The 11,911-nt window shown below is 40.7% G+C and overlaps 1 protein-coding gene across 2 annotated transcripts in view; it reads right to left on the bottom strand.

Moving 5' to 3' along the window:
- Positions 1 to 2,202: 2,202 nt before the first annotated feature.
- The window catches only part of PTPN11 (protein tyrosine phosphatase non-receptor type 11), an 83,355-nt gene continuing 73,646 nt past the window's right edge, over positions 2,203 to 11,911 (bottom strand). The window contains exons 14-16 of one of the 2 annotated variants that reach the window (XM_024121107.3): positions 9,015 to 9,127; positions 6,917 to 7,019; positions 2,203 to 6,208 (exon numbers count right to left, since the gene is read on the bottom strand). In XM_024121107.3, the coding sequence (XP_023976875.1) occupies positions 6,950 to 7,019; positions 9,015 to 9,127 (183 nt within the window). In that variant the 3' untranslated portion in view covers positions 2,203 to 6,208; positions 6,917 to 6,949. The remainder of the gene's footprint in view (positions 6,209 to 6,916; positions 7,020 to 9,014; positions 9,128 to 11,911) is intronic. The other variant, XM_024121108.3, reaches the window with a different exon arrangement.

Raw genomic sequence — 11,911 nt, 5'->3', positions numbered from 1 at the left:
TGAAGGCTCAAGTCTGAAAGGTAGTTTGATAAAGGTGTGAGGAAAGAAGCTGGTAGGGCTACAACTAGGGTCAGCCTCACTGGGGGACAATTCAACATTCTACATCCAAGTAACAAATGGAAACCCTGGGAACCAGCACTTACAGTGGGGCATATGTTCAAAGTTGCTCTCGGTCCTTGGGGATAATGAGAAAGACTCTTCATGGGAGACAGGTGTGGAGGAGATTTCCCACTGTATGCTCTTCTGAACCTTTTACACTTTGTTCTAAGTGAATGTATTACCTACTCAAAAAAAATACACACAATTTTTAAGTTCAGAAGAGCTTTAAGCCTAAGGGGGGGAAATTTTTTAAAGCAGACATATTGGTTAATGGGTACAGAATTTCAGTTGTGATGACGAAAACAGTTTTGGCAACGGATCATGGTTTAATGTTGCACAATAATGTGAATTCCCTGCACTGTATACTTAAAAGTGATTTAAATGGCCAATTTTGTGTTACCCATATTTTACAATTAAAAAAATTTTTTTAAACAAAGTAAAGACAAGCACACAAGACCTCATGAATCATGAGGCCACATTCAAATACCATCACCAGGAATTCCTTGGCGGTCCAGTGGTTAGGACTTTGTGCTTTCACTGCCGAGGGCCCAGGTTCGATCCCTGGTCCGGGAACTAAGATCCCTCAAGCCACGTAGTGTGGCCAAAAAAAAAAAAAAAAAAATACCATCACTTGGAAGACCTAGATCACCTGAGTTATCTAGGGTAATCCTGAATGAACAGATGTTATCTTTCTTTTTTTTTTTTTTTTCCAGGGAAGCCGCGGGATGTTATCTTTCTTAATGAAGGATGATTCATTAATTATAAAACTAAATTACAATGTAACTTTATTGACTTTGTAAATTTATACGAAAACATTTACAATGTAGGAAAAAAAAATCCTTTGCCTTATGACATGAACTTGATATTTCCCTTGAAAAATGTTATCTCAATAATGATTACATACAGAATGAAACGGCTCATTCCAAACCATAATTTATACTCTATACTAGGAAGTCCTAGCAAAACTGGCCTAGATTATCCAACACAGTGAATTTATATTTCATCAAGAACTGAATGGTTAAAAATGTAGTAAATAGGTGCACGGATAGAGAATAAAGACACTCATAAATATGTACTATATTTTGTTGCAAAATGTGTCCAAAAGAGTGCTAGAACTGCCATTGGTATAGATCATGACAGAGAGAGTTATTCTTTGTTCAGAGATGAATGGAGAAGCAAGAGCTGAACAGAGAAATAGCTATTTGCCTTGCATGTTCATTTCTAAAAAGAGATCCAAGGAAATGGCCTTGACTGAACCCATAAGAAAATGAAAGGACAGTTTCCCTCTTTCACTACACACACACACACACACACACACACACACACAGAGAGACAAGGTTCCCCACTGGTCAAGAATAAGCTTAAATGACCCTCACCATTGAATCCTAACTCCCTGTAATTCACTCCTCTATGTAACCATCAATTTCAGTTAATACTCTTATTGTTTACTCTAATCGAATTATAACTACCTGTATAACTGTTTTATTCATCCATTTCCCAGTCCCTAGCCTCTAGTGGGGATTTAATCTTTGCTGAATGGAAGAGAATTTGTACCCAAAACGGTCTATGGCCTTACCAGGTAGAGACACGACATCAAGTCTGAGCAACACATGAATTTCTTTGTCCATAAACCACCCACAGATTCTTTTTTTATATATAATATTTATTTATTTATTTGGCTACGGGTCTTGGTTGTGGCACGTGGGATCTTTAGTTGCGGCATGCTGGCTCTTAGTTGTGGCATGCGGGATCTAGTTCCCTGACCAGGGATCGAACGTGGGCCCCCTGCATTAGGAGCGTGGAGTCTTAACCACTGGACCACCAGGGAAGTCTAATCATGTCCTGTATATGTTATACAGACATACTTTTTACTCGCTATTTACTCATAAGTTCTTCCAAATAAAATTCCCTGTCTCCCAAAGCTACTCATAAAATAGGCACTCAATAAATGCTTGAGGAACTGATTCATTCATTCTGAATTCCAGGTTCCCTTCTAGATAAGAGCTGCAAAATGTCAGCATTTGGCTAGTGTAAGAGGTTGAGGGACCTGTAATCCCAGTTTTTCCTGGACATTTCAGATGAAGTAAATGACAAATACCATAATATAAGAAAATGGTTTTATTCCTAATTTTTAGTTCCCATACAGTTTACAAATACACTTTTACTCTGATAATACGGCTTTGCAACTAGCAAAGCAGTTGAACTAACACCCATAAATACAGGTGGGGAGACAATTAACATCCACTAATGTTTCTCTACATAAACTATTCTTTTAATGTCATTTTTTTTTAAACAATTGCAAATAGACTACATAATATACGTGGGCAAAAAGGCAATTAAGTGAATCTCTTGAAACACTAATGTATATAATAAACAGTGCATATTATCAACATTTACATGATTCACATCAAAATGATGACATCCTAAAACGTATTCCTTTTAAAGGAGAGATTTATCAATAAAATATTACATATCTTTTAATACTCTGGTACAATACTTCATATACTGCAGGAAAATTAACTGTAGATCTAGTCATCGACTTAATAAAGGATCCTTTCCCATTAGCTTTTATTAATAAAAGAATCACAATTAGGTCATAAATAAACAGGCAAATTATTAATTACATGATTTGAGGTTTAGGATGAAAACTTGTAAAAATTAGTTTGATATACAGCAAAGTTATACAACACACTAAAACCAACTGTTTAATATTTTTGCCTTATGTGAACTGCCCATAGTAAAAAAGGAACAAACTTTTTAAGGAAGGAAGATATAATAAACTATATTTTGGAATTTATTTTTCAAGAGGAAGAGGAAAAAAGATTTTAACGAAATTAAGGGCTAATACAGATCCTAATAAAGGCATATTGAAATCAGGGAGGCCATGTGCTTACGATGTAAAACTTTATTCCACCAACAACATACAGAAAACAAAAACTGCACTGGGTTTGTACTTAAGTCTACAGTCTAAGTTTCCCTTACGGATTAACAAGCTACAACAGAACACTTCACAATTGCATACCTTTTTCCACATTCCTCTGAACTAGAAATAACCCAGGACATTATATTAGTTCTTAAAAACCCTAGTAACCCCTTAATAACCCCTAAAAATAATCTTGATGATTTTCTTGGCCGTTCCAAAGCAACTGGGCTCCGTAAAGAATGCACGAACACCAAGAAAGTAGTACATGTATTTTCTCATCCCCATTTAGCCTCATTTGTAAAGTCACCGATTTCAAAGGGCGAGATGACCAGAATTTTCAGGAGGGCCACACACTGGATACAAGGTGTCTTTTTGTTTTGTTTTGTTTTGTTTTTTAAAAAAACAGGCTATTAAGACTCTGAAATTTGGCTTTTTTAAAAAACCCCAATACCACATGCCAGATAATTTCTTCACCCCAAATATAAAATCCTATGCTTGTAATTTTAAAATACTTAGCCAGCTACGGGAATATTGTGCAAATTTAAGGTCTACCAGCAACCCAGAAGCAGACTGCAGACGTGTAGCTATCACACCTATTTTCCAGGTAACCTGATTCAACTATTACTGACTGCTGTGGTCCCAGGCCCTCTGACTTCCTCAGAAACCACCTCTTTGGAACGTCCATTTCCACTGTTTTTTTACACCCACACCTCGAGCTCACCTCCCCCTCCCCCATCTTCACAGCCCCTCCACCTGAATCCATCCCATGTAATCTTACCAGAGAACCTGCAATCACCTTTACCAAACACACGACAAATCTAGGCAACCTAGGGACTATTAATCTTGTCTTGGCATCAGTTTACACCACATAATAGGTGCCGACTTCGTGGAGGGAAATCTAAATGAAATCAATGTCCTATTACAAACGAAGCTGGCCAGGATCAGGTGTTTCCAAGTGCAAAAACAACTGATCTTAAGCTACAGGCAGAGACGTTAATGCAGCAGATATGTTGTACAATCAAATCCTTGTATGCTGGTGAAAGACCTTGCCCCCAAAGTCCAGAGTCAAAACATCGCAAAAAACGAGAACCATTCAATGTGACAATGCAATACAAACAACAGGATTCAAGATCCTTGTTGCAAGTACTGAACTGGAATCTCTTTCTTTACAGGATTGACAAGAAGACAGCAGTCATTTACATTCCTCTTAGAAGGTAATTACCCTCAACAATTCTAAGTTCAATGGATGGGGGGGAGGGGAGGTAGGAGGGGGAAGTCAATGTAATTTTGTCTGTGAAAATGGCAGCCAGGCTCTCCCCAAACAGCCTCAGGGTTTCAAAGGAGGTAAAGACCTCAGAAAGGAGCTACTAACAGGGTCGGATCTAGTCCTTCCTTTTCTGGAGACAAAGCAAGAAGAATTCGATGACTTAATGGCAAAACTGCCATAGCATTTTATTATCTTTACAAAGTCCACCAATGGTGCTTTAATTGAAATACACCCATTGAATGATGATTCAACACACAGGGCAAAGAGGGATGTCTTTGGAGAAGGCACTTCAGGTAGAACATTAGCAAATTCTACTGCTTGGTTAAAACAAAAACGAGCTACTGCTAATTCAATCTCTTAGTGGCTTCATGAGGACTGCTCCTCCACCGCAGCCTTGACCACGTGCGTGGGTGTGGGGCCCGAATGAAGCCAGGGGCGTGAAGAAAGCACCCCACTCACCTCCCTCTGCAGCGGCCAGGGCAATGAGGCGGCTCTGCTTTCAAATGCTCTGCCCTCCCGAACACACCCATCCTTAAGAGACCAGTTTCCCAAAGCGATGGTTCAGAACATAAGCTAAGAGCCAGCAGAACTGGTTCAGGAAGCTCGCTGAAGGCCCTGTTTCTGCCTGACTTCCAGCTTACACCAGCTATCATAACCAGCTTCAGCTTCCCAAGGTCACTAGCAGCTTCTACTTTTGCTAACCTCTTTTTTTAGCTGTTTTTCCAATGGCACTGGTTCTGACAGTCTGTTACACTGGGGGCCTCCAAGGAACCTCACCTCCACTTCATGCCCTCGTGCAGTCCCCTCTTCCCAAATCGGGGCTGGGTCTGGGACTGGTTTTAATCAATAGAAGGCTGTAGAAGTGATGCTGTGACCGTTCTGGGTTTAAGTCTTAAACCTGGCCACTACTGCTATATACGCTTGGGACCTCTGAGCTGCCATAAATGTGGTCCAGCTACCCTAAGGGCGAGGCCACACGGAGAAGGTGAGACCTGAGGACCACATGCAGATGGAGAGGCCCAGCCAACCTGCCAACCACGAGTGACACCAGCAAGACAAGGAGAGGAACCGCTCAGCCGAGCCCAGCCCCGTTGGAAGAGATGGGGAAAAGCAAGTTGTTATTTTAAGCCACTCAGTTTTCAGGTGGTTTGTCACCAACAAGTGATAACCCAAAATTCGTTATCCATAGATGCATTTTTTCCCTAAATACAAGACAATTACTCAAATGAAAAGAAAAGATGACAAACGTTTTCCCACCACGAGTTTCTCAGTCAACAGGCTGAATGCTAATTGGTCAACTGCTAAGAAGAAACCATGCCTTTTATCCTAAGTTCCCATGATTTCCGCCCCCATGGTTTTTTAATGGCAATGCAAGGGGAGACAGTCTGGGGCACTGGCTTAATTATTATTTAGCCAAAACAAGAGGCCGTCAAAATGAATTATCCACTACTGGATAAGTGATGATAAATGAAAGTGTTCTCACTTCTATAGGGTGTTGTTACTTAATTATCCCCAATCATTTTTCCTCTTACAAGTGCCCTATCATCCCCCACAAAGCAGGGGGGGAAACTAAATTTGTTGAGGTTATCAAAAGAAAAAAATGCCAATAACTAGAATTTGAATCACCATCATCTGGAAAATATAGAGCACAATTTAACTGCTTCCTCAATTTAAAATAAAATTCCATAAAATATAACACTGTCTACATCATAGAGATGATTCCTTCTTATCTGAGGACATGAGTAATTGGAAACCAGGTATCGTTGAGTTAGAATACAGTGGTCTTTAAATGGTTTCAAATTTTGCTTATCAAAAGGTAGTCAACCACAATGCAAGCCTTCCAAATTCAAATTCATTCTTCATGTAAACTTTCTTGCACCTGTTCTTGATCTTTTCAGGGAGAGGGTGAAAGTCCACATCTGGCAAAGAAATAAGTTAGAATTTTTAAGGAGCATACATCTAAAAGTTTGGCAAGGCAGTAAACCATTTTAAAGTAGATTTAGAGCTTTAAATATACTATTCATTGAAAAGGGAATTTCGACATGAAATGCTAAAAACTTACCTCTTAAACATACATCACACAATTGGGTCTCTGTCTAAAAAGGTGATTGGAAGGAAGGAGACGTACAAGGGAGACGAATTCCCAGCATCAGAGCTGGAAGGGATGTGCAGCTGAGCCAGTCAGAGGCCCAGGGAGTCCAGTGCCCTGTGTCATACAGCCAGCCAGTCAGAGGCCCACTGGGGTGAAAACTCAGGCATCCTGACTCTGACCATCCAGTGCCGTGTCCCCACAGTCTCTAGATCCCTACAGATCATCTCCCAGCACAGCGTGGGTTAACCTACTTTAATAAAAATTGCAGGAATGATGATATCTGCTCTTCATCACCAGTATCAACCATTTATCTGTAAGTGCTAACCCTGCCATTCCCAGAATTAATTCTGTTATTTGATTTCAATGTTTAATGAATCCAGCTTGGAAAAAGAAATACAGGCAGAAGAAAAAAGAGGCTGGTTTTAAACATTCAATTATGGTTCACTTTGTTAAAACAGTCACAAATTATTTGCCTGCTTCAAAATGCCACAAATGATATAAACAATTAACCAGTAGAGCACTTCTGTTGAAATACCTATTTCTGTGCTTGAAGTCTTGGCGGGTCTTCTCATCTGAAACTTTTCTGCTGCTGCATCAGACCCACATTTTCATAGACTCTAGCATTATCTTCTCTCATTCTGAAAAGAAGAAAAAGAAGACGACACTAATAAAAACGCAGACATACTGTTTAACCTTACGTGATAGTTATAATGCACATACTCTATTCTCTGGGGACCGTATGCGGCACAGACATAGCTCCTGCCCCCAGGAGCTGACATTATAGGAGAGGATAGCGGACAGAAACACACAGCAAAATAATTCTGAAGTAAGAGCCTCGAGGCCCTGTGCTCCCGGGGTTTGGCGGAAGGAGAGTTGTTTTCCAGGAGGGTGGAGCGAGGCAGGCCTGTGCGATGAGGCACTGGGTTAAACCTTGAAGGAAGGTGGGACATGTGCATAGAGGAAGGAGTGATGTTCACTGTAGGCAGAAGGATGTGACTGGGCCAGAGCAAGGTAAAGGCAAAGTGTAGGAACGGTCACGCTCGGACTACAGATCCATTCAGCCCCCAGTCCGGCGACATGAAGGTGAACATAAGCTGAGCGGCAGTTTAGGGCCCCAGGGTGGAGGGCCAATGCATCAGAGCCCAGACTCTGTTTTGCTGAGCAGAGTGGAGACCAGAACAGTCCAGGGGCACGAGGAACCCAGCAGCTCTGGGCTGGTCAGAGAGGAACAAGCTGAAACAAGCAGCAGGGGCCAGGGTCTCCTGGGTCTGCACCCTACAAGGGGGACAACGGGAACAGAGAGGCAGAGAACCTATTAGTCACAGGCAGGCCACTGGTAAAAAGGGAGTCGTCAGAGCTAATTCTGTTGAGCCAACATGTGGGGAAAGCTTTCTGGCAAGGACTCGGAGCCCTGACGTGCTGGTTCCACTGCAAATCACTACAGATAGCAATTTAAAATCAACTTTCCCCATCAGTCTGCTGGGAAAGAAAAAAGCAGGCAGAAGGAAGAGGCAGCTTGGTGGAGAGGATACTTTTGCTATATAATTTCATTTCAATGTTAAATAGAAAGCAAATGTAAATACGAGCCTCATATATGTTATCAAAAACGTTTATATAGAGTATTAAAGCCAACAGGGGTTTAAAAATCCACATCAGAAGCAAACAGGGATAAGACTTAGGGGAAAATAAAAAGTAAATGTTATACTAGAGAGTGACTTTAGGATATACAGAAAAAAAATAACTTACAATTGTTATTCACATAATAGATTTAACAAATATTTTCTTATCACATGTTTTAGTTTAAACATGGAGTTGGCAAAGCTTTTCTGTACAGGACCAGACTGAAAATAATGTAATCTCTGTGGGCCATACACGGTCTCTGTCATGTATTATTCTTCGTGTGTGTGTTTTTTTAATAACCCTTTAAGAACCATCCATGAGCTGTACAAAAGCAGGCCATGGCCCAGATTTGGCCTGGGGGCTGTAGTTTGCTAACCTGGTTTAAATACCCACAGTAGATTTCTGCTGACTGTGGAAAATTAGACCATGATTGTGATTGACACATTGATGGTCAATTTACTTACTTTTACATAGCAAAGAGTCTTGACTCATCAAAAAGGGTGTTACCTACCTCTGCAACAATCCACACCCCATCAAAAGAAAAATTAGATTCTTGGGACTTCCCTGGTGGCGCAGTGGTTAAGACTCCACGCTCCCAATGCAGGGGTCCTGGGTTCGATCCCTGGTCAGGGAACTATAACCCACATGCAGCAAATAAGGTTTGCATGCCACAACCGAGGAGCCAGCGAGCTGCAACTAAGGAGCCCACCTGCTGCAACTAAGACCCAGCGCAACCAAATAAATAAATAAATAAATTAAATATTTTTTTTAAATTAGATTCTCCTTGGAGAACCAGCACTTGATATATGTACAGTCCTGTAGACTCCTAGCAAGCAGCCTTCAGTTTAGGTCAATTAAAATTTAGTTTAGCTAGCCACTGGCACACTCAAGAACCAGTTAGGCAACAATAATGTGCACCAAGGAAAGGCATGTGCTGCAAAGACATATCATTTTTTTAAGCTATTCTATAGGATTATGTTCAGGTAAAAAGATTTTCCTTCATGTCTACTTACTCTGCACAGGACGGCGTTGGGGTACAAGGCGGGAGGGGACTCTGATCTCCACTTGCCTGGTCCGTCAGGGAATACTTAATATTTGTGTATTCGTGCCCTTTCCTCTTGCTTTTCTGAAAAGTGAAGATTGTATATATGAGGAACCGTGACTTTTTTGAGGGAATGAAGAAGTCAAAACGGCATTTCATTAAAAAGAAAAAAAGAGAGAGAGAGAGAAAGTTTGACAGACAGACAAGCTGGACCCTGAATACTGGTATGTTGACCAAATGTCAGGGAATTCACCTCCTTCATGTAAATACATCATATGTGTGAAAAGGACCTTTGAACCATACAATTCAAAAGCAGAGAGTCATGCATTAACAACTTACTGTATTAAATGAAACGTACCTGTTTCTGGACTAAGAGAGAATTCACACATTCTTTGCCACATTAGCATCTAATCACTTCAGAGTTCACTTGCAACACACTTAATGATTTTCAAGTAAACAGGTGGGAAAAGAGTTTCAGAAATAAACGCACTCCAAGTAAAAACTGCACACAGGCATAAAAGACGGCAGCACTCTTAGAAGAATAATACACTTTATCATATCGTCCCCACCCCACCCCCACTCCAGAAAAAACTCTAGCACATTTAAAACTTTACTTTCAGCCCAATGATACTCTGGGGGAAAAAAGGCAGAGAAAACCAGTATAATGTAATCTCATCTCAGATACAGAATGAACTGCATTAGGTAGGACTCCTAGTTAGATGATTTATCATTCTTTCCTCCTAAATTCACCCAGAAACAACCAATTCCGAAAATCTAATCCATCAAGTTATCTTCATTATATAATGCTGCCTTCATTACAGGATTATTCAAGAAACGGTACACGTTAGAAAGAGTATCCATATCAAATACTGACGTATAGCAGTGACTTTCATTCACTGTTGTTGAGAGGGTGAACTGGTGCCATCACTTTGGTACACAACTGGTAGTACCAACTAGTTAGTATCTGGTAATGATGAAAAGGCACATATATTTTACAACCTTGAACGTTTACTTCTTTTTTTTTTTTTTTTTTTTGTGTGGTATGCGGGCCTTCCTCTGTTGTGGCCTCTCCCCTTGCGGAGCACAGGCTCCGGACGTGCAGGCTCAGCGGCCATGGCTCACGGGCCCAGCCGCTCCGCGGCATGTGGGATCCTCCCATACAACCCGGTTCCCCTGCATCGGCAGGCGGACGCGCAACCACTGCGCCACCAGGGAAGCCCCGAACGTTTACTTCTTGAGAAACTCACGCACCCAAGCCTAGAAAGAGCTGACAAGGATGTCCAGTGATGTGCTATTCCTAACAATGTTCACCAAGAGAACACTGAATACCTCACAATGAATACCTCACATTCATATCACGAAATAATATGCAACAGGGAAGAGGAAAAGTGTGTGTGTGTGTGTGTGTATGTGTGTATCAAAACAGATTACATACACAATGTTAGGTGGAAAAACACAAACTGCAAAACAATGAAACAGTATATCATCTTGCTAAACATTCTAAACATAAAAACAATGTCATATATTGTATACAGATATTTGTATTTAAAAATGTTTTAATACAAAAAGAGACTGCAAGGCTATTTACTGCCTTGGGGTTCCGAGGGTGAAGATGAGGGGTGGCCCTGGGGGTGGGTATCAAACGGAATCTCAGCCATGTAGCGGTTACACTTGATTGCTTTTAAAAAGAAAAAATATTTGAAAGAAATGTGACAAAAGGAAATGGTCTATTATGGGTGTGGTACTGAATGTTTTAAATTTTTCAAAGTAAAATGTAAAGCGTAAAAGGAATTTAAATCCACCAGTGGAATTTCTTTTTCCTGTCTTTGCTCAAAACTCACCAAAAACAGCTAAATAAAAAATGGAAAACCTTACTACACATAAAACAAGGGAATGCTACAACTCCAATCTACAAATTATAAAGTGTCTCTGATATAGTACTGTGAAAACTGGACCAAAATAAGAAGGAAGCTGAGAAGCAACACATACCCCTCAGGTGGTAGCAGGAAAAAGAAACCCCTGAATGTCGCTATCCCAGGAGTGAAAGGCCTGGGGCGGAGCCATGGCAGGCCATAGGAGAAGTGGGGGAAGCCTTGTCAAGAGCCAGTTCAACACAGTAGAAAGACCCACAGTCTGAAGAGCTCTTTCTGCCGTCCACTGCCACCCTCCCAGCTGAAGTGGCCTAGAGGAGAGGCAGAGTAGGAGGGAGCATTATTAACCCCTCTGACTCTACAGGCATTGCAAAGAGTCAGAATGACGCCCTGAACACCAACACACGGATGTGCTCCCAGGGCGAAGGTAACAGGGCACTGAGACAACAAACCCAAGCAAAGCTGTGGACCTCCTCAGCCACCCTGCCTCACCTCGCTATGGACTATCCGATAATGAAGGGGTCAGCACAGAACCTATATAAAGAAGGCGGGAAGGTACAAAAAGGAAAAAGGGGGCAAAGAGCAAAAGGCAGATGGAGAAAACACATCAAAAAAGAACCTAAACAAAGAAAGAAGAAAAGATGAACACAAATAGTTCTGCCTTAATATCATAGACTTTACAGACATGAGCTTTCTTAAAAAAGAGCGTAAATAAGAGATTATATGACAACAGAGGAGATGAAAAGCAAGCTGGCAAAGCAACAAAAGGAAAAAGAAGAAGAAAGACACGAAATATAGTAAGTTCAAGTCTAATTAGAGGTAGCAAAAAATTAAATAACTAAAAACATAGAAAGGGACATTGTAAACAGTCTAGAGAAAAACATATTTTTTAAACTATTAATAAAATACATACAAGTGATAGAGAAAGCTATTAAGAGATTTGATATATATTATGGAATTCCTGAAGATGGGGACAAATAAAACAGAAAAAAAATAT

Source organism: Physeter macrocephalus, chromosome 19 (assembly GCF_002837175.3).
Source record: "Physeter macrocephalus isolate SW-GA chromosome 19, ASM283717v5, whole genome shotgun sequence".
NCBI classification, from domain to species: domain Eukaryota; kingdom Metazoa; phylum Chordata; class Mammalia; order Artiodactyla; family Physeteridae; genus Physeter; species Physeter macrocephalus.
The sequence above is the reverse complement of the archived record's forward strand: the minus strand, read 5'-3'. Positions and strand labels throughout refer to the sequence as shown.